Here is a 20,416-nt window from a genome sequence, read left to right on the forward strand (position 1 = left end):
TTGTAAAAATTTCATTAGAAATTTGAGCATTCTGCCCACATATATCATTATACAGATTTGTCTTTCCGGAGTTAAACAAGTCCACACATGTAGAGCTCAACTGTCAACACACCACTTTCCCTCTCATATATGCATTTGTATCCTCGAAACAAAAAAACTGCACAATTTGGCAAACCCAAACTCCAACACACATTGCACATACGTAACAAATTTGTTATACTGCCTTAGGTTGCATTATGCATTGCTATTAGCAAAGTCAAACCATAGGACAAAAAGTGAAAAAAAAGATTTATGTTGTTGAGTTATAGCTAGTAGCCCGGGATAGAGCAGCGTGAGTAGAGCCCCATTCCATGGCTTCTGCTAATGCTCGCTGGCGCTCTATAGCACTCTGATCGTGATGTCCTTGGACATGGTGGTTGTTACAGTCGGTGTATTCACTGACAGGAGACCCATCAGGAGAAGTATAGCCATCATGTGGGTCTACTGTCAGATAATTGAGGGCGGTCACCACATCACTCATATAGGGCCGTGCATTTTCTTCTTCCTGAAGGCACATGGCTGCTATTGCCACAGCCTGGTTTAAGCCCCTCACTGGAAAATCCCCATCAAGAAGAGGATCAGCCAACTGTGGGTATTCTATTGGATTACTGAAGTATGGTTGTGCCTGCATATTAAGTTTCGCAAGTAAGAGAATGCATAGTGTAAGAAGCTTTCTTGTTCTAAGAAAAGAAATCTTAGATACTATAGCAAAGTTTTGTGATGTTTAACTGACAATAATTCAGTATTAACAATCTTTCTTTAATTTAGAGAGTAATTTGTTTAAGACTGTTATCTTCATTCAATTAGGTGATGTTAATTAAGATTCTAGACATGTTTCCCTTGATTCTGGGAGGAGGGGGTGGGGGAGGGTTTGTGTCAAAAGAACCAAGAGCTCACCCAAGTGACAAGATTCTGCTCGTGATTTGGTCTATTGGTGTCAATGACTCTTCGCCCTGTAATTAGCTCCAGTAAAACAACTCCAAAACTGTATACATCCGATTTAGTTGTTAGTCGACCTGTTCTTTGGTATTCTGGTGCACAATAGCCATAGGTTCCCATAACTCTAGTAGAAACATGCGAATTTTCCCCTGTAGGACCGAGCTTTGCTAGTCCAAAATCAGAGAGCTTTGCATGGTAGTGTTTCTCTAGCAAGATATTAGATGATTTCAAGTCCCGGTATATAACTGGAGGGTTTGCTGCATCGTGTAGATATTCTAATCCCTTGGCAGCATCCAATGCTATTTTCATTCTATTATACCAATCTAATGGTCTTAGCTCCCGCGAAATATCTGTACAATACAAGTTTTTCACCCACGAAATCAGCCAATAGAGTGCAGGTATATGTGATACAAAGTTAAATTTGAGGTGATAATAATAGGACAAATGATTACCAAACAGATGGTCTTCCAAAGATCCTAAAGACATGTATTCATAAACCAAAAGCCTCTGATCTCCATCAGCACAGTAGCCTATGAGATTAACCAGATTTGAATGATGTAGAAGACTAAGCATCAGAACCTCAACAAGAAATTCTTTATTCCCTTGCAACCCATTTCGATCGAGTTGCTTTACTGCTATTGTCTGAAACCAAACATTAAAATAAAATAATCAGCAAGTAGCTCAACTAAAAAAGTTCACTTGAGAAAAATGAAATTAGTATTATAAGTGAGACCATAAAAGAAAACGCAATGAATTGACAGACAACTAAAATATACCTGTCCATTTGAAAGTTGGCCCTTGTACACTCTTCCAAACCCACCTTCACCTATCAGACATTCTGGACGGAAATTCTTCGTTGCAGTCGCGAGCTCTCTGAATGTAAAAGTCTGTGCTGCAATATTATTGTCCCCATTTTCCCTATATTCATTTTTATTATAAGTTGTTTCTCTAGCTCCCTGAGTTTCTGCTATAAAAAACAGAGCTAAAATATAATATCTGCCAATTTTTTGTTGCATATTTTAAAAGATACTGATGAATGATGATATACAACTATTACAAGCCAGCAACAAACAGCAATGTTCTGCAACTACTAACAGTTAATAAAACAGAAAATAAAGATTGCCATTTTATTGACTCTGACACAAAATTACTTCAACTTCAGAATTCTGATTAGTACATATAGAAGGCAATGTAAGGAATACAATATGAATCAATTCACAGGTGCAGTGATCCTGAAGCTTACCGTGTCGAGGCGAAGAAACATTCCTTCTGCTATTGTGCCTCAATTTTGCTTTCCTCTGTGATGAAAAGCATGGAAAACAACCCATATTTTACCCTTTCTGGAAAAACCCAGAAATAAAAAATACACAAACTTAAGATAATATCTTATAATTTCTTTGTTAATGTGAAAAAAAAATTTGCTTTTTGGTTGAGGACTTTTATCAAACAAGATGTACGCAGCTGTTAGCAATATAGTATTAAGACTTCTTATTGACAAAATTTGAAATGAAATTAGAAAAAAAACAAAACTTTTTTTCCTCAAAAGTCAAAAATAGAGGAAATTAACATCACATTCAAGTTTGATAATGAAAATTGGAAAAATGAAAGAACTTGGGGTTTTTAATTCAAAATTCAAAAAATTGTTGAGATTTTTGGGGTGTGAAAATGGATTAAATGGTTGACATTTGTAAAAAATGAATCATTTAAAAGAGAAAAAAAAAAATCAAAAGACCCACAAAAACTCAGAAATTAAAACTAAAATTGGAACCAAGAATTCAGGCGAAATGCAGAAATTTTCAGCAATTTAAAAATCAACCTAGATGAATCATGGATTTATATATGATCATAATAATATTAAAAAAAAAAAAAAAAAATAACATGACACTTGATTAAACAAAAAGGAAAAATGAATTGATCAAAGTGGAAAGGAGTCAGCTTTTTTGAGAAAAAATAAAAATAAAAATAGTAGATTGTGCAAAAAGTTGTTGGCTGGAATTTCCGACAAAAATGGAGGGAGGTTAAAGAAGGAACTAAAGAAGTTAAGGAAAGGTATCTCATCAAAACCAAATAAGCGGGGCATTTGGCGGGTAATTATGTTGCCGTGGCATTACAGTATACATAAGATCATAATTAAGTTCGAAATTAATAATCGTGTTGATTGTTTATAGGTGAATGATAATGATACAATTTGATTGGAAGAAGTACTAACAAGTAACAACTAATAAATTACACAAATTTTTATATGTGGCTGGCCACATCGTGTGGCAAGTCATAATGGGGGTTACGTCGTTAGTTTTATTAATGTTATAGGGGTTACTCGATCGTTATTCAGGGGTTACCCGATGAGTATTCAGGGGTTACTTTGTTAGTGTTGCAGGGATTACTTCGTTAGTATGATAGGAGTTACTCGGTCAGTGTTACAGGGTTACTACATCAGTGTTTTAGGAATTACTTTGTTCTTTTAAAAGCGGCCACACGGTGTGGCCAGTCGCACACAAAACACATTGAATAAATTATAACTTAGTGTATCATAAAATTTCAATAATGTTCATCCACCTATTTGTTTTTTCATAATTGGTAATGCATAATTTTTTTTAATTAGCCATGTGTTTAAATTTGTATCACTATGTAGTGAAAATTATAAACAACTCCAACAACATTACATAGATTTAATAAGAAGAAAATAAGAGTGAAGATTTGAAGACCATGAGAAGATAAAGATATAATACTTTGTACGAGTACTAAAGTATAGATGAGGTTCAAATTTTTACAGTATTACGCAGTTGCACCTTAAAAAAAAATCAATTTAGAGAAGTGTTGTTGCAATAAAACAAAAAAAAAAAGGGAGTATCAAAAACATGAACATTAAGCAATAGAGGGGACGAGGGGTAGGGCTGCGCACGGTCCAAAATTGGATTGGGATCGGAACCCGGAATCGCCTGTTTTTGCGGATCGGGGACCGGACTGTAATCAATCGGTCTGGGTTCCGGTCTAGACCTGTTTATTCCGGTCCAGTCCGATTTTGGACCGGAATAGACCAGTTATATTCTTTTCTTTTCTTTTTTTTTGCATTTAATATCTTTATATATACATCATTTTTTAACGTCTTGTTTTTGTTTGCGTGTTTTTCTATTTTGCACCTAAAAATTATAACTTACAAGTTTTGTACCTAAATTTTTTAGAAATTTAAACATAAAATTTAAAATTTTCACAAAAAAAAAAAAAAAACATTTCTGATGCATTCTGGTTTTTACCCGGACCGGACCGAAAACCCGAAATCACCAATTTGTGAGGACCGAAGACCGATTCGGAATCTAGCGGTCCGGTCTAATTCCGGTTCAGTTTCTGGTCTCGGTACTTTTTTTGCAAACCCCTAACGAGGGGTATACCAAGGCTTAGCCATAGACACAACTAACCTACTTGTCATGAAAAAATTAGAACATGGTACAAGCATGGGGCGACACGACAATAGGGGAAGGCACTAAGGCCTAGACAAGTAGGTTAGTCGTAGTTATTGGCTTATTACCCTTATTGGAATATATGTTACGGGTACGTCTTAAAATTAGAAAACTATTTGTTTATACACAAATCATATACTGCAAGCAATGAGATATTGATCCCCTCAAAAAAAAAAAAAAAAAAGTAATGAGATATTGAAAAGAAAACAAGCATTATATTTAGAATGATGCATATGAATGGTTATTGGGTATTGTGCAATTCATCCCTATTTTTAATGATTGAAATTATAGACACCCATAGTCATGTTATTATGCTCTACTCAAGCTTCATGTAGTGGAGAATTTATGCTGCCATCAACGTTGCCATCGGATGAAATGTACAAGATGGCAGCTACTACATCGCTCATCATGGGTCGTACTGTTGAATTTTCTCGAAGGCACATATGTGCCACCGCGAATGTTTGGTAGAATCTTCGAGTTGGAAAAGTCCCCTGCAAAAGCGGGTCTGCTAACTCTAGAACCTTCTTTGATTTCTTCAATATCATTCGATTGGCCTAATTAGGAAATTAAGAAACATTGTTTTTCAAAAGTTTTAGTTCCAGGAAGTTCTGAAGTTAAACTTGCTGCATGAATCTCATGTAAAGCACAATTTTTAATGAAATAAGGAATAATAGTTAGCTTCACATTAGACAGTAAAAGACTAACTACGGTATGAATCAGTAGTCTGCAGTGATGCAGACTGACTACCTCCATCTCTAACTCGCATGAGTAACATAGCTCGTGTTTAGGTGAAGAAAGAGTATGTAATACTCTCTCTGTCTCTAAAAGTTTTTTGAGATGCAGACTACCTCCATCTCAAATTTCACGAGTAACATAGATGCAAAATGAATAGGAAGCAATCTTTTTGTTATGAAAATGGATTGAGATGGAGGTAGTTTGCGCCTTAAATTTCATGAGTAACATAGATGTGAAATAAATAGGAAGCAATCTTTTTGTTATGAAAATGAATCGAGAGGAAAACTAACCCAATAGGACAGCTCCTGCTCCTTAGTTTCCCTTATGATGTCGACAGCTCTTCGCCCTGTGAGCAACTCTAACAAAACAATTCCAAAGTTGTATACATCTGCCTTGACAGACAAAAAACCTCGTTTCACATACTCCGGTGCAATGTAGCCAAATGTTCCCCTAACTCTCACAGAAACATGTTCCTTATCACAAATAGGTCCAAACTTAGACAGGCCGAAATCAGAGAGCTTAGCATTATAGTCATTGTCTAGTAAGATGTTGCAGGGTTTCAGGTTGCGATATATGACTGGAGGGTTGGCCTTATCGTGCATATATTCTAAGGCTTTAGCAGTCCCCAGAGCTATTTTCATTCTCGTGTGCCAATCTAAGGGTGGCATTTGCAGGGATAATCTGTCTGAAATTTCAAAATGACTAAAGTTTTTATAAAAACAAAAAATTTGACTCTGCTAGGATTGCATCAGATAACAGCTTAAGAGAATTCGACAAAATATTACCGTGCAGATGCTTGTCTAAGGATCCCAAAGGCAGATACTCGTGAATAAAAAATCTGTCATTTCCTCGAGTACAGTATCCTATAAGATTGATCACATTTGGATGATTAAGGAGGTTCAACATCATCACCTGTACATTAAATTCACTATCTCCTCGTGATCCATTTCTGTCCAAATGTTCGATTGCTACGATCTAAGAATAAATTATCCAATGTCAGTCTTCCCACATGAAGAATGTATATGAAAGGGAGCAAAGCCAAAAAGAACAGCAACAAATTTTACTTGAGCTAAAAACCGGTCAGAAATTAAAAGTTTATATGTTAATGAAGGTACATGTTTATAATATACCTCTCTTGTTTCTCCGAGTTTTCCTCTGTAAACATTGCCAAAGCTGCCTACATTCACCAGACAATTCCGACTGAAGTCATGTGTTGCATCAGCTAGCTCTCTGTAAGTATAAATGTCGGCGATAGGTGGACCACTGTCATTGATAGCTCTTTCAGCCGTGTTATTAGGCTCATCTTTGTCTGAAGAAAAAAAAATGGTAGAGCCTCACTTAATTATATTGCCATTCCATGATCACCTCTATTGTTCAGACAATATCATCAACCCATTTACAGAAAAACACGAAATTGCATTCATATATTCTCACCAGCAGGTTGTGTAAGTCTCTTAGGCGAAACTGTCAAATCAGAGGAAGGGTGCTGCCTCAGTTTTCCATTTATCTTTTTCAGTGCTTTATTGAGTCGGGACGATGATTCACAACAATACCAACTCATGATTTACTAAAATTTGCCAATTTTCTTACCTGAAAAAAAAAAGGAGGTGCTGAAGTTTTCATTGAAGAATGTAGGAGAGTAGAAGATTTCATGAACTTGCAGAAAAGTCTAATGCAATAAGGGGAAATAGTTACTTGGGCGCCACGCTGCCACTATCCGTTATAATAATAGCAGGAAGACTAACAATTGTTGATATAATCGATCTAGTCAAGTCGAATCGCGTTCACAATATAAAGTATAATTAATGGGGTGTAATATAGGGTTGGGATCTAGGTGAGAACTCGTCATTCAGTGATAGATTGTTACTCCATTGCGCAAGTTAATGAAATTTCTGTCATCATTTGGGTTCTCATGTCAATTTCTTGTCACTCGTCTTTTTATTTTATTTATAGTCGGTTTGTTTGCTTGATTTCCTTTAATTGTTGTTTATTGCTAGTTTGTAATAATCGGAAAGTAGTTCACACAATCTAAGAGTCTTACCAATATGCTAAATTAGTTTGTAACTGCAATTACCATATTTTTTTACATCATGTTCAACACTTTAAAATCTAGACACGTTAGGAAAACATATGCTCTAAGACAACTATGTCTTAACACTTTATAAGTGAACAATTCCAATTGTCAACAATAAGTCAAAATTCATTCATCAATCCACATATGAAAAATGAAAGGGTAGTTACATGTATATTGAAAATCACCTATAACAAGCAAAGAATAGCAAAATAAAGTGGGCTAGTTGCATTGCATGAAAAGTGTAGCATAATACACAGGGTGATCTTCAATGACACCCTTCATCCACGTACGAGTGTACGACTACACAAGTCGTTTGTCATTAAGTTCATCTGATGTGAGGCACATAATGTCTGCAACCACATTGCTCATCATGGGTCGTGTTGATTCTTTTAACCGAAGACACTTGACTGCCAACACGAGTGCTTGACTGAATCCATTTGCTGGAAAATTCCCCTGAAGGAGCGGGTCTGCTAACTCTGGAAACTTGTTCGGGTTCTTTATTTTCTGCTGTGCCTAATAATTAATTGGAGAAAAAACATTATTTTCCAAAAGTCAAAACGATCTAGTAAATTCCAAATATAAATTTGCAGGATAAATTACATGATATGGCTATACACAAGATTAAATGAACTAGTTAGCTTCAAAAATTGAAGGTTGTAGCCCTTGTAGGGTTCGTCGTAGAAAATGGAGTGTTTATGCTAGACAGTAAGAGGAGCAAAGAGTATGAATCAATAGCCTGCAGACTGCAGTCTGCAATGATGCAACTAGGGATAAGGTCCAGTATTGGAATAATTTTCGGCTTAACAATTACTCCCTCTGTCTCAAACATAAAGGTACGTGTAACATATAACGTGTGTTTAGGTAAGTGTGTAAAAGTTTCAATCTGTATTGAAAATTAGGCAGTCATGAAATGAGGATAAAATTTACCCAAGAGATCAGATCCTGTTCCTTAGTTGGCCTTGAGATGTCCTTAGCTTTTCGCCCTGTGACCAACTCTAGTAAAACAACTCCGAAGCTGTAAACATCTGCCTTCACAGTCAAATGACCTGTAGCTATATACTCCGGTGCATGGTAGCCACCAGAGGCAATTCCAATCAATGTTGTGCAAGTATACTCGTCGTCATCATAAGGTTCAAGCTTAGATAGCCAGAAATCAGAGAGCTTAGCATTGAAATCATCATCTATAAAGATGTTGCAGGGTTTCAGATCGACGTAGATAATTGGAGGGCTGGCAGCATGTATACATTCTAAACCTCTGGCTATCCCCAGAGCTATTTTCATTCTTGTATTCCAATCTAAGGGCGGCTTTTGCTTTGATAATCTGCCTGAAATTTCAAAGTTTACTTGCTGATGCAAAATATCACATGAAACAATTAGTAGTTGGCTGCCATGAAATCTAAGAAACCTTTGTGTAAGACCATCTTACCATCATAAGAGCACGTACTTTTTTGAGTCAATACAAGCATATGACTATCAGAAATTCTATCTCCCTTTGGCCTAACCCACCTACAAGGTAGTCTTATGATTGATGGTAAGCAGTTTTATTGAAAAATTTGTTATCTTGTCATGTGTACGAAATTGTGCTTATTTAAGATGGTTCATGTATAAACATAAGATCACAATTTCAGAACAAAGATTATTACCGTGTAGATGTTGGTACAGGGATGATGTCAAAGACAGATATTCGCACACTAATATTCTCTGATCTCCTTCAATACAATATCCTATAAGAGTTATCACATTTGGATGATTAAGGAAGCTCAGTATCTTTAACTGTCGAAGAAATTCTTTGTGTTCTTGTGATTCATGTTGAATCTTTCGATCCCATAGCTCGACAGCTACAATCTAAGATCAAACGATTTAATGTCAGCAGTCTTCCAACAACGAGAAAACATATGATAGGAAGCATTGCATGAATTGGTGATAGAATTCAACTTCGTCAAGTACTTCCTTTGTTCCTAAATGTTCTTCCTAGAATCCTAGTTGTTATGTTTTTGATAGAAAAAAGTCAAACCTAGAAGAACATTTAGAAACGGAGAAAGCGGGAAATGAAGTCCTTGTTAGTACCTCTCCGGTATCGTTGAGTTTCCCTTGATAAACTGGTCCAAAGCTACGTTCATCCATATTCTATACTGAATCTCTGCGTTGCATCAAGTAGCTGCTGTAATGTAAACTCATGTATCTTTCTGGTTGGAGCACTGTCATCATTCGTTCTTTCAGCTGTGTTAGGTTCTTTGTTTTCTGAAGATAGTGAAGCCTCAGTTGATTTAGTTAAAAACAGTTGCAGAAGATATACAATTCAACTAAGATATGCGAACCTGCCTAATCTAGCATGTAGATTAATGCCAATTTAGGATGAATTCTTACAAGTTCAATTTAGAGTTAAAAAAAAAAAAAAAAAAAAAAGGAAAAAGCATTGAGGTAAACTCACCAAGTTGTGAATTTGTCGCGGGCAAAAGAGTGGAATCAGAAGGTGGCCGTCTCACTTTGCTAGTAGTCCTTTGGGATGATGAACCACAACAATACCAGCTCATGATTCTCAATTTTCTTACATGAATTTGTGTTTTATTTTTTTTCCTATCTATTCAAATATCAAACAGTTTTATGTGAATGAAAACAATACAAGTATGTAATATGCTAAAAATGTCAGAAACATATAATTTGTGACAAGAAGAAGGCCTGAAGTTTTTGTGTGGAAGAAGAGTAGACTGCATACAAAGTCTTATGGGGGTAAAGCAGTACTTGGGTGCCACTAACTGTAATAATAATTCCGTTCTGATAATCGATAGTAATATCATATTTCAAAGGTCAGTCAAGTCTGGTTTTAGTCAGATAACATAATTCTAGATATTTTTTTGATAAATTAATTTGCGCAGTTTTTGAATCAGTTAAGGAAAACAGGGGAAAAGTATGAAGTCTAAATATGAAAGCAAAATCAAAAATATAAAATGGAGCCTAACACCACATTTCTGTCTTTTGTTTCTTGTTTGCAATTAATAACTAGAACTAGTATTGAATATTGATACACCAGTTCAATTGTTCACAATGCGTATGTTACGTCTCAGTTTCTGAAAACATTTTGGTTATACACAAGAGGCAATCATCTATAAAGACAGAGAAAACAAACATTATATTTACAAAGCACTCAGTCTGAATGATGTTTATAAATAATGGTGTTCTGGTACTGAATTGGATGCAATTCAACACTATTTTCCATGATCAATTACATCAGCACCCTTCTTCAAGTCAAATGCTCAACATAGGCTTCATGGGGAAGAGATATCATGTTGTCATCAAGGTTGTCGTCGGATGAAATGGACATGATTGCAGCGACTACATCACTCATCATGGGTCGTGCTGTTTGTTGTTCTTGGAGACACATGGCTGCCACTGCGAGTGCTTTGATGAATCCTTGAGACGGAAACTTTCCCTGCAACAGCGGGTCAGCTAACTCCGGAAACTTCTTTGGTTTCTTCAGTATCCGAAGGGCCTAATTAAGAAACGTTGTTTTCCAAAATTTTCATCAGTTCTAGGAAGATCCAAAGTTAAACTTGCAATACGGAATTCATGTAAAGCACTACAAGTAGTTAGCTTCACAAAAAGACTGAAGGTTTCAGGATTCTATATAGAATCTAGTGTGGAATCGCGTACAACAGACAGAAAAAAGTACTATAAGTATGAAAATCAGTACTTCAGTAGGCTGCAAGGATACAAACTAGTATTAAATGAGGCGAGAACTAACCCAAAAGACCAGATTCTGTTCCTTAGGTGGCCTTGTCATGTCAACAGCTCTTCGCCCTGTAATCAACTCTAATAAAAAAACTCCAAAACTATATACATCTGCCTTCACAGTCAAAAGACCTGTTCCTTCATACTCTGGTGCAATGTAGCCCAAATTTTCCATTATTCTTGCAGAAATATATTCCTTATCACCAGTAGGTCCAAGCTTAGCCCGAAATCATAGAGCTTAGCATTGAAATCACTGTCTAGTAAGATGTTGGAGGGTTTCAAGTTGCGGTAAATGACTGAAGGAATGGCTTTATGGTGGATAAATTCTAATGCACTCGCAGTCCCCAAAGCTATTTTTATTCTCGTGTACCAATCTATGGGAGGCTTTTCCTGGGATGATCTATCTGAAATATTAAATTTTATCACAAGAAAAGTCAGCTTGAAGCAATCTTTGTCAAAATGATTAAGCATTAGTTTTCGTGTGTTTTGAATGCCTAGAAAAATCGAGTTGTATTTTTCTTATCTATATGTATGAGGAAATGCTCAGTTAAGTAGATTCATGCTAGAACACAAAAAATCAATTTGTTTGTTCAATGAGAATTATCAATGTTCTTCCTAAGAAAATTATTAAGCGTGATAAGTACAATAGTTTCAATTGTCTGCTGGGTTGTACATCTGATAACAATGTACAAGAAGTCGAAAAATTATTACCATGTAGATGCTTGTCTAAGGATCCCAAAGACAGATATTCATGCACTAAAAACCTCTCATTTCCATCTTCAGCACAGTATCCTATAAGATTGATCAAATTTGGATGATGAAGGATACTCAACATCATCACCTGTACAAGAAATTCTCTGTTTCCTCGCGGTCCATTCCTGTCAAAATGCTCGATAGCTACGATCTAATGTTAAACCATCCAATGTCAGTCTTCCAACACAAAGACAATGTATGATAGAAGGCAAAGCAAAAAATACAGCAACAGAATTTGCTTTGCATACTAAGGTTCATGATTGTACCTCTCCAGTTTCTCCGAGTTTTCCTCTGTATACATTTCCAAAGCTACCTATATCTACCTGACAGTCTGGACTAAAATTTTGTGTTGCATCATATAGCTCTTGAAAAGTAAAACATTTCGTGATGAGTGAACCACTGTCATTGCTAGCTCTTTCAGCCGTGTTAGGCTCATTGTTGTCTGACGATAAAACTAAAACGCCAACTTTTAAGCCAAAATCTCTCATTTCCATCTTCCGTGCAACAATCTTTTTGATCATACGTACTCATACTTGCAGATATTTTTATCTGTTTTACTAAAATTACAACACTTGATATACACAAGTAAGGTGTCATAAAGTGTTGCTATTTTCATTGTTCAAATCCTACATACAGCTTATGTGATATGTAAAAAAAAGACGAAATTGAATTCATACTCACCAAGTTGTGATTGACTAGGCAAAAGAGTAGAATCGGAGGAATGACGTGATCTGACTTTGCTATTGATCCTTTTCAATGTTTTGCTGAGTTGAGATGATGAACCGCAACAAAAGCAACTCAAGATAATATGATACGTATGTCACTTTAAATGAGGCAATGAATGAAAACAGGCCACCTTTCCAATTTGCTTACCTGAATTTATTTGTGTAATATGGTTTTGATCAGGCGAGAAACAAAAGGGGTGTAGGAGGTGATGAAGTGTTCGTGGTAGAAGAGTATAAGACTGCATAAAGTTGCAGGAAAGTCTTGTGCAGGGAGGGAAAAAATAAATTAAACTTGGGTGCCACTAATGGATGGGTAATAGCAGGGTCAATTAATCATATCGGTATAAAATTTAACATTCAGTTGTCATATTCATAGAAAGTTATTGATTGTGACAAATGGCCAAAATTGGTATAAGACTTAATTTGTGCCACAAATGACTGTAAAAAAAAATTACAAGGTACAACCGGTTGTATGGTGCATGAGTTGTTATTTTATTTTTATTTTAAAAATAACATAATATTCTTTTACACTTGGCACTATACTTTTTTCTCCCTTAAATTTTATTCATATTTATCACATACTCAGTGTAAAAGCAAGTTAGAAAAAAAAAACATAGAGAGTGCATTATTAAAAGTACAGTAGATAAATTTTCAGTTATAAGTTAACAAGGAGAGCAGGATAGAAATGATAGGAAAACAAGCATGATATTCTGATCTAATACAAGGGTGATCTTCATTCTTTAATGCAATGTTCCATGATCTGACTCAATGACGCACTTCTCATGGTCTTGTGCTCTACACGACTACACAAGTATGCCATTATAGTTGTCGGTTGTGAGGCACATAAGGTTAGCAACTACATCGCTCATCATGGGTCGTGCTGATGGTTCTTCACGAAGACACTTGGCTGCTATCGCGAGTGCTTGGTTGAATCCCTTAACTGGAAATTCACACTGAAGGAGAGGGTCAGCCAGCTCTGGAAACTTATTTGGCTTATTTAATCTCTGTTGGGACTAATAATTGAAGAAGGCATAAGTCACATGTTCAAACAAATTTTCAATGAGCTAGTTTGCTGAAAAAATTTGCACAAAATTGTTAGATACTTGTATTAAATTGTCTAATTTCTGGATTTGACTTTAAATTTTGGGCTACATCAGAAAATTTTGTGTTCATTTGATTTTAGAGCTTTAAGTCTAAGAGATTACTTAGCATACTAATGCATAATAGCACCAGTTCAATCTTATGGTAAGGTTGACTAATAAAGATTGTAACAGTTACAACCAATGAGATGAAGAAAAGTACTAGGGGCAGACATGTATATAATCATAGTCAAGAAATGAGGAAAAACTAACCCAAGTGACCAGATTTTGCTCCTTAGATGGCCTTGAAAGATCAACAGCTCTTCGCCCTGAGATCAACTCTAATAAAACAACTCCAAAGCTATATACATCCGTCTTCACAGTTAGAAGACCTGTTATTTTGTCCTCTGGTGCAAAGTAGTCATGGGCTCCCAACATCACCTTCTCGAGGTTAATTCTCTTGTCACTGAAAGGTTCAATCTTAGCTAGCTTGAAATTAGAGAGCTTAGCATTAAAATCACAGTCTAGTAAGACGTTGGAGGGTTTTAAGTTGAGGTGGATAATTGGAGGGCTAGATTGGTGTATACATTCTAAACCTCTGGCTACCCCCAGAGCAATCCTTATTCGTGTATACCAATCTAAAGGCGGCTTTTGCTTTGGTGATCTGTCTGAATAAGATTTAAGATTCTACTGTAAGTGAATTCAGTCTGAAGCAAATTATAGTACTGATGCAAACTGACAACGTATCATAAGATCAGACCATATTACCGTGCAGATAGTGGTGCAGGGATCCCATAGGCAGATATTCATGTACTAAAATTCTCTCTTCACCTTCAACACAATATCCTATAAGATTTACCAGATTTGGGTGATTAAAAAGGCTCATCATCATCACTTGTACAAGAAATTCTCGGTGCCCTAGTAATCCATCCAAGTTTAATTTCTTGACAGCCACGATCTAAGATCAAACAACTCAATGTCAGACTTCTAGCAACAGAAAAAATTATGATAGGAAGCATTGCATATAATAACGATAACATACTTTGCTTCATGTAAAAGACAAAACAGAAGCAGAACATAAGTTCCATGTTAATACCTCCCCAGTTTCTTGGAGTTTCCCTCTGTAAACTTTACCGAAGCTGCCTTCACCCACCAGACATTCTAGACTGAAGTTCTGTGTTGCATTAGCTAGCTCTTTAAAAGTAAATTCTTGTACCACGGTGGTCTTATCACTATTGTAGAAAGCTATTTGAGCTGTGTTCAGCTGGTTGGTGTCTGAAGTACAAAATGGTGTAGCCGCACTTAATTAGTGGAAAGCATTTGCCAAAAATGTATTTTGACTAAGATATAGGAGAGAACTCTATTCCATATATCAATTATCATTGATCTGGCTCTGATACCACTTGACACGGATTTTAATCCATGTTTAAGATGATTTGCTCACATCATTAGTTTACTCAAAGTCATGGTTATTGACGGTTTTCATAAAAAGTCTCAAATTTAAGAATCTTCAAGTACATGTGTATTTAGGCTTTAAAAAGCTCATCAAATCTTCAATCCTAAATCAAAAACTACAAAATAATTAAATCATCTCTTGAACATAAGAGGTTATCGATAAAAAGATCTGAAGAAGGTCTAAGCACTTCGATAAGAAGTGTACAATTAGTAATTTGTCGATTGACTAAAGCATAATGCTCTATAAGCACAAGATAAGTAAATCTTATATTGGTAAATCATACTGATATTTTACACATTTTGCAATAATTCAGCTAGAAATTAAAGAAGCTATAGGATGAATCACATGATGCAATATTGCAATTAGTTTAGGTTCGACACAATATAAAACAATACAATTCTTAGCACAAATATGGACAGTCTAACAAATATTCCATGATTAACATCAAAGCAGTATGAAATCAATAGTGGAAAGAAGAAAAAATAAATGAATATGCATTCATACTCACCACGTTGTGATGAACCACAACAACAGAAGTTCATACTGACCCAGTTCAAATTTCCAGTTGAGGCAACAAACCCAGTTTCCCAATTAGCTTACCTGTAAAAAAATTCTTGAATCCATCATAAAACAGTATATGTTCATATAAATAGATGAACTAATGCAAGTATCAAGGTTAAGCAATTCATTAGAAGTAAGGCTAATTAGATAGCATGGGTTTGACCAGATGAGAGAAAATAACAGGGGAAAATGCTGAAGTTTTCGAAAAACTCTATGGTAGTTGCAGAGAAAGTCATGCAGGGAGGAAGGAAATAACTTGGGTGCCACAAAGTACCAACAGTTATGTAAAATATTCATTAACAGGATCTGGGAGACCCGTCAAACAAACATTCCTACTGGATTCAGGTTGGATAAAATAAAATTTGGGTTTTCTTTTTTCCGAACATGTCAGTTTATAGTTATGAGTCGAATAATGTTTGTTCAAAGATCACAGCGTTTGGGCTCGGGTTAATATAGAGAAAAAGATGTGTCAATAATGCTAGAAAGCAAATTAAACTTTGTAACTATCATAGCATTATAATAATATCTGACCTCCATAATCGTATGATTGCCCTGCTTTCATGTTTACATTTATCACTAAATCTACTATCCCCAGTGACAACCCATGACACAGTAATGAAATTGTTGCAATAACAAAATTTTGAAAATATAATTTCACCGCGTGTGTTACAGGGAATCAAGGATTAGTAATATATTGAAATTGAAAAATGAATCAATCACATCTAACAAAATCTTTCTTTGAGGGATGATAAGTTAATACAGAGTACTTGAAATGGTTATCGCCCTCATTGGCAAAATAGACCAATAACAAGCAAGAAAAAAGACAAGCATCACCCCCATTGTTCTTACTTGTTTCTAAAGGCTACTTGACAAAAGAAAAATAACACCAAAATTTTACTGAGTATAAAAGGGGGCGATAATACATAATTAGATATATTTAGCAGGGTAATATCGCCCCAATTTTCCTAACAAGTTTATACACAAGAGGCAATCTGAAAAGAGAATGGAAGAGAGAGAAACTATATTTACAATCTGCTCAGTCGGAATGATGCTCACTTCATCAGATGAACTAGTGCTGGTGCTCTGCAACACTATTTTCCATGATCAAATTCATTGACAACATTCACCATACTATTATGTTCTATACAGGTTCGGGAGGAGGAGAATGTATGCTGTCATCTAGGTTGCCTGATGAGAGGTACATTATGGCAGTGATCACATCACTCATCATGGGTCGAGCAGTTTGTTCTTCTTGAAGACACATAGCTGCCACCGCAAGTGCTTGGTTGAATCCGTTTGCTGGGAAATTCCCCTGAAGAGCAGGGTCAGCTAACTCTGTAAACTTACTTGGTTCCTTCAATATCTGATGTGCCTAATTAATTGGAGAAGCAAACATCATTCCTCAAAGATTTCAGTTCTAAATTTACAGCATATATCACATGTTCAAAACAATGTTTAATGAACTAGTTAGCTTCCCAACCAAAAAATAGACTGAAGATTTCAGGGTTAGCATATACTTCGTATGATATAGATCCCATATCTATGAAAAAGTTGCTGGAATGTAGGCATGTATAAGTTATTTATCAGAGAGATGCACAAGGTTATGTAGAAATATGATGACATCACCATTTTCTTATGCAATTTCACACACAATCCTTTCAACCATAACTGATTTAACTAATTCATTTGTTTATATCAAGTCATATGACTCATATCCTATCAATGAAGAAAAATATATGTGATACATCCAGGAACTTGAATACACTTGCCCAAGCTTTCCAATTTTGTCTTTAGATGATTAAAAAGTAAAAAAGTTTCAATCAATTGGCAGTCTTATTTTCAATACCATGAAATGAGAGGAAAACTTACCCAAGAGACCAAATTTTGCTCCTTGGTCTGTTTTGTGATATCAACAGCTCTTCGCCCTGTCACCAACTCCAGTAAAACCACTCCAAAGCTATATACATCTGCTTTCATAGTCAAAAAACCTGTTTTTTGGTACTCTGGTGCAATGTATCCATAAGTACCAACTACACTTGTAGAAACATACTTCTTTTCACCAGAAGGTCCAAGTTTAGATAGCCCAAAGTCAGAGAGCTTAGCTTTAAAATTTTTGTCTAGTAAGATGTTGGAGGGTTTCAGATTGCGGTAGATGACTGGAGGGCTGGCATTATGGTGCATATATTCTAAACCCTTAGCAATCCCCAGAGCAATTTTCATTCTTGTATACCAATCTAAGGGCTTTTGCTTGGATGGTCTGTCTGAAAATTTCAAGAGAAGTATGAAGCAAATTAATTGGTGGCAGCATTTATCTTTACATAGTGACCTATTATATGCTTTCATTCAGGAAGACCTAGATAAGTGAATTTAAAACCAACAAACAATCTTCTTTCATTTCTTCTCTACGGGGGCGGGGGGATACCGGGGGCATATGGAGGAAAGATTTCAAAAAAATTAAATTCTACCTCCGTTTCATATCCTGTGCAACAAAAGTCATGGCACTGAAACCTGAGTAAAATTTGTTTGTGAGTGTTAAATGGAGAGACAATGATATATACTCACGTGATAAGGAGAGAGATAGAGAAAAATGACAACTTAAAAAGGAAAGAAACCATTGTTGCACTTGCACATAATGCGTAGCATCCATTTTTTAGTAAATGTTGGACATAATATGAAACGGAGGTAGTAAATAAGATTACATGAGTTTGCTAGGTTTTGCATCAACAAAATACCACGTGAAGGAAATTGGCAAATTATTACCATGTAGATGCTGGTCCAGGGACCCCAAAGGCAGATATTCATGCACTAAAAATCTTTTATCTCCCTCCGTACAATATCCTATAAGATTGATTAAATTTGGATGATTGAGGAAGCTCAGCATCATCACCTGTAAAAGAAATTCTCTCTGTCCTCGTGATCCATATCTGTCTAGTTGCTCGACAACTATGATCTAAGATCAAACAATTTAATGTCAGTCTTTCAATAACATGAAATCATATGACATGAGATATTGCATAAAAATAGTGATAGAGTTTACTTAATGTAGAATATAGGAAGTGATCAGATAGTAAAGTCCATGGTAATACCTCTCCAGTCTCTTTAAGTTTCCCTCTGTAGATTTTTCCAAAATTGCCTACATCCACAAGATGCTCTGGACTGAAGTTCTCTGTCACATCAGCTAGCTCTTGAAAAGTAAAAGCTTGTTGCTTGATGGCATGATCACTGCCTTTGTTTGCAGATATGGTAGATTCTTTGTCGTCTGAATTAAAAAATATAAAAATTAAGTTACTTACCAGTTAAAAATATTAAGATTAAGTCATGAACTCGCCTTCTTAGCATAATATCTAAAGCTTGTCTAAGAGATTTTTTAAGTAGAGTTAATAACTCGTCAGATAACTAAGGCAGTAAGGCATTATATTGCTTAAGCTCTAGTAGTAGCAAATCAAACTGATACCGTAAACCATTTCACAGCAGACTAATTGAACGATTGCCATTGAGAATTGACTATTGTTAAAAATCTTGTGCCATGACATTTATGAGAAAAAAGTACAAGTATATACTTCTGATGTCAAGTAGGGTGCACACAGCACATTACATTAACTTCTTACTATATGCATTGCAAATAAAGATGGTGTTTTATAGGCGTTTTGGGGACACCTACACATTACAGGACGTCTTTACAAAAGAAGTTGCTCTGGTACATGAAATTTAAAATCAATTGAAGAAAATTCCACAGTGAAGTTGTGTACTATTGTGTTAAAGACCAAAAACATGAGCAATAATAAAATCCCACCAAATTGACTTCAAAGCAGTATGAATATATACACCCAAAATATTGCATAATTCAATAAGAAAGAGAACAAATTTGCATTCATACTCACCAAATTGTGATGGTCTTCTAGGCAACAGAGATGAAACAAAAGGCGGTCGTCTTGCTTTGCCATTAACCCTTCTGAATGCTTTCCTGAGTTGGGATGAGCCATAAAAAAAGCAACTCATGATCACTCAATTCAAACTTCCAAATGAGGCAACAAACCCAGTTCCCCAATTTGCTTACCTTACAGAAAATTCTCTGAAACAAAGTATCAAACAGTTTATGTGCATAAAAAACAACTTTTGTAATTATGTAATTGACCAATGCCAGAAACCTCAATTTGTAATTATCTATCAAAAACTAAGACCTTATAGTAACTAAGAAGTACCCACAAAATTTAAGAAAGGATAACTGTTCAGGGTCAATTCAAACTCCATAAAACACGATCAATTGAATTTAGGCCAAGAAATTCTTCTGCATTTATGTGATTGGGTTTAGTCTTAGACTTAATGGGTTTGTAGAAATGAAGGGTTTTAGAGGATTTACAAAATCTAAAGTCAAAATCAAAGTCAAGGCGTGTGATATGGGTTTGAAAGAGAGAAAAAGAGAAAAAGAAATGGTGGAAGAATTCGTGGAACAAGACTCCATCAGGTGGTTGCACAAAAAGCCTAACGCGTGGAGGGGGAAAAAGTAGGGCGCCACTAACTGATTTTCTAACATATTTTCCAACTAAATTCGTTGCAATGTTTTGACTTTTAAGCATATTAATTTTTGATGCAATGTTTTAACTTTTACGCATATCAATTTTTGATGCAATGTTTTGACTTTTACGCATAATAATTTTTAAAAATGCATATTTATTGTGAAATTTGTAAAAGGTAATAATATGTGGGATTTCGATTTTTAATTTTTCAGCATTGATTTCTCTTCAACTCTCATTCTCGCTTAGTGTCATGGCTTCACCACTGGCTTTTCAACCTTTTCTACCGGTATGTCGTTACCCTTAGTCTTAAAGGAGTCTTGATAAGCCTAAAATAATAATAATAATAATAAT

At 35.5% G+C, this 20,416-nt stretch overlaps 5 protein-coding genes and 1 pseudogene across 6 annotated transcripts; all 6 read right to left on the bottom strand.

The window, feature by feature from the left end:
* Positions 1-3,096, bottom strand: LOC110731851 (probable serine/threonine-protein kinase PBL25). Of its 2 annotated transcripts, XM_021911749.1 has the most exons (5): positions 2,222-3,096; positions 1,755-1,942; positions 1,431-1,620; positions 937-1,328; positions 1-664 (listed from the first exon to the last, which is right to left on the bottom strand). In XM_021911749.1, the coding sequence occupies exons 1-5, from the start codon at positions 2,304-2,306 to the stop codon at positions 290-292; spliced, it is 1,230 nt and encodes a 409-aa protein (XP_021767441.1). In that variant the 5' UTR covers positions 2,307-3,096; the 3' UTR covers positions 1-289. The 2 variants fall into 2 exon arrangements, with proteins under 2 accessions (XP_021767441.1, XP_021767440.1); XM_021911748.1 differs by having other exon boundaries at positions 937-1,620.
* A 437-nt stretch (positions 3,097-3,533) lies between these two features.
* LOC110731786 (probable serine/threonine-protein kinase PBL7) lies at positions 3,534-6,732 on the bottom strand. The gene is made up of 5 exons (XM_021911667.1): positions 6,606-6,732; positions 6,302-6,474; positions 5,957-6,146; positions 5,462-5,856; positions 3,534-4,990 (listed from the first exon to the last, which is right to left on the bottom strand). Exons 1-5 carry the CDS (start codon positions 6,730-6,732, stop codon positions 4,757-4,759), a joined length of 1,119 nt encoding a protein of 372 aa, XP_021767359.1. The 3' UTR covers positions 3,534-4,756.
* An 813-nt stretch (positions 6,733-7,545) lies between these two features.
* LOC110731912 (probable serine/threonine-protein kinase PBL26) lies at positions 7,546-9,369 on the bottom strand. Its single transcript, XM_021911830.1, has 4 exons — positions 9,313-9,369; positions 8,889-9,090; positions 8,173-8,570; positions 7,546-7,758 (listed from the first exon to the last, which is right to left on the bottom strand). Exons 1-4 carry the CDS (start codon positions 9,367-9,369, stop codon positions 7,546-7,548), a joined length of 870 nt encoding a protein of 289 aa, XP_021767522.1.
* Positions 9,370-10,486: 1,117 nt separating this feature from the next.
* LOC110731913 lies at positions 10,487-12,697 on the bottom strand (annotated as a pseudogene).
* Positions 12,698-13,255: 558 nt separating this feature from the next.
* Positions 13,256-16,110, bottom strand: LOC110731914 (probable serine/threonine-protein kinase PBL24). Its single transcript, XM_021911832.1, has 5 exons — positions 16,080-16,110; positions 14,628-14,806; positions 14,300-14,489; positions 13,805-14,199; positions 13,256-13,465 (listed from the first exon to the last, which is right to left on the bottom strand). Exons 1-5 carry the CDS (start codon positions 16,108-16,110, stop codon positions 13,256-13,258), a joined length of 1,005 nt encoding a protein of 334 aa, XP_021767524.1.
* Positions 16,111-16,214: 104 nt separating this feature from the next.
* LOC110731852 (probable serine/threonine-protein kinase PBL24) lies at positions 16,215-20,125 on the bottom strand. Its single transcript, XM_021911750.1, has 6 exons — positions 19,606-20,125; positions 19,430-19,512; positions 18,635-18,807; positions 18,309-18,498; positions 17,418-17,809; positions 16,215-16,920 (listed from the first exon to the last, which is right to left on the bottom strand). Exons 1-6 carry the CDS (start codon positions 19,650-19,652, stop codon positions 16,690-16,692), a joined length of 1,116 nt encoding a protein of 371 aa, XP_021767442.1. The 5' UTR covers positions 19,653-20,125; the 3' UTR covers positions 16,215-16,689.
* Positions 20,126-20,416: the final 291 nt, after the last annotated feature.

The sequence above is a fragment of the Chenopodium quinoa genome, unplaced genomic scaffold, assembly GCF_001683475.1.
Source record: "Chenopodium quinoa cultivar QQ74 unplaced genomic scaffold, ASM168347v1, whole genome shotgun sequence".
In the NCBI taxonomy this organism is placed as follows: domain Eukaryota; kingdom Viridiplantae; phylum Streptophyta; class Magnoliopsida; order Caryophyllales; family Amaranthaceae; genus Chenopodium; species Chenopodium quinoa.

Bases quoted from the DNA above. Each gene is read 5' to 3' on its own strand.
- LOC110731851 (XM_021911748.1), bottom strand. From the start codon at position 2,306: ATGGGTTGTTTTCCATGCTTTTCATCACAGAGGAAAGCAAAATTGAGG. The intron at 1,943-2,221 runs GTAAGCTTCAGG...TTTTTATAGCAG, and splicing joins TGTTTCTTCGCCTCGACACG to AAACTCAGGGAGCTAGAGAA. The intron at 665-936 runs GTGAGCTCTTGG...CTTAATATGCAG, and splicing joins AGCAGAATCTTGTCACTTGG to GCACAACCATACTTCAGTAA.
- LOC110731786 (XM_021911667.1), bottom strand. From the start codon at position 6,732: ATGAGTTGGTATTGTTGTGAATCATCGTCCCGACTCAATAAAGCACTG. The intron at 5,857-5,956 runs GTAATATTTTGT...TTGAAATTTCAG, and splicing joins CTTAGACAAGCATCTGCACG to ACAGATTATCCCTGCAAATG. The intron at 4,991-5,461 runs GTTAGTTTTCCT...TTTCCTAATTAG, and splicing joins AGCAGGAGCTGTCCTATTGG to GCCAATCGAATGATATTGAA.
- LOC110731912 (XM_021911830.1), bottom strand. From the start codon at position 9,369: ATGGATGAACGTAGCTTTGGACCAGTTTATCAAGGGAAACTCAACGAT. The intron at 8,571-8,888 runs GTAATAATCTTT...TTGAAATTTCAG, and splicing joins CCTGTACCAACATCTACACG to GCAGATTATCAAAGCAAAAG. The intron at 7,759-8,172 runs GTAAATTTTATC...ATTAATTATTAG, and splicing joins AACAGGATCTGATCTCTTGG to GCACAGCAGAAAATAAAGAA.
- LOC110731914 (XM_021911832.1), bottom strand. From the start codon at position 16,110: ATGAAAGCAGGGCAATCATACGATTATGGAG. The intron at 14,807-16,079 runs GTCAGATATTAT...TTTGTACTTCAG, and splicing joins GCAATCATACGATTATGGAG to ACACCAACCAGCTGAACACA. The intron at 13,466-13,804 runs GTTAGTTTTTCC...TTCAATTATTAG, and splicing joins AGCAAAATCTGGTCACTTGG to TCCCAACAGAGATTAAATAA.
- LOC110731852 (XM_021911750.1), bottom strand. From the start codon at position 19,652: ATGCACATAAACTGTTTGATACTTTGTTTCAGAGAATTTTCTGTAAG. The intron at 19,513-19,605 runs GTAAGCAAATTG...ATCCCAACTCAG, and splicing joins TTCAGAGAATTTTCTGTAAG to GAAAGCATTCAGAAGGGTTA. The intron at 18,808-19,429 runs GTGAGTATGAAT...TTTTTAATTCAG, and splicing joins TAGAAGACCATCACAATTTG to ACGACAAAGAATCTACCATA.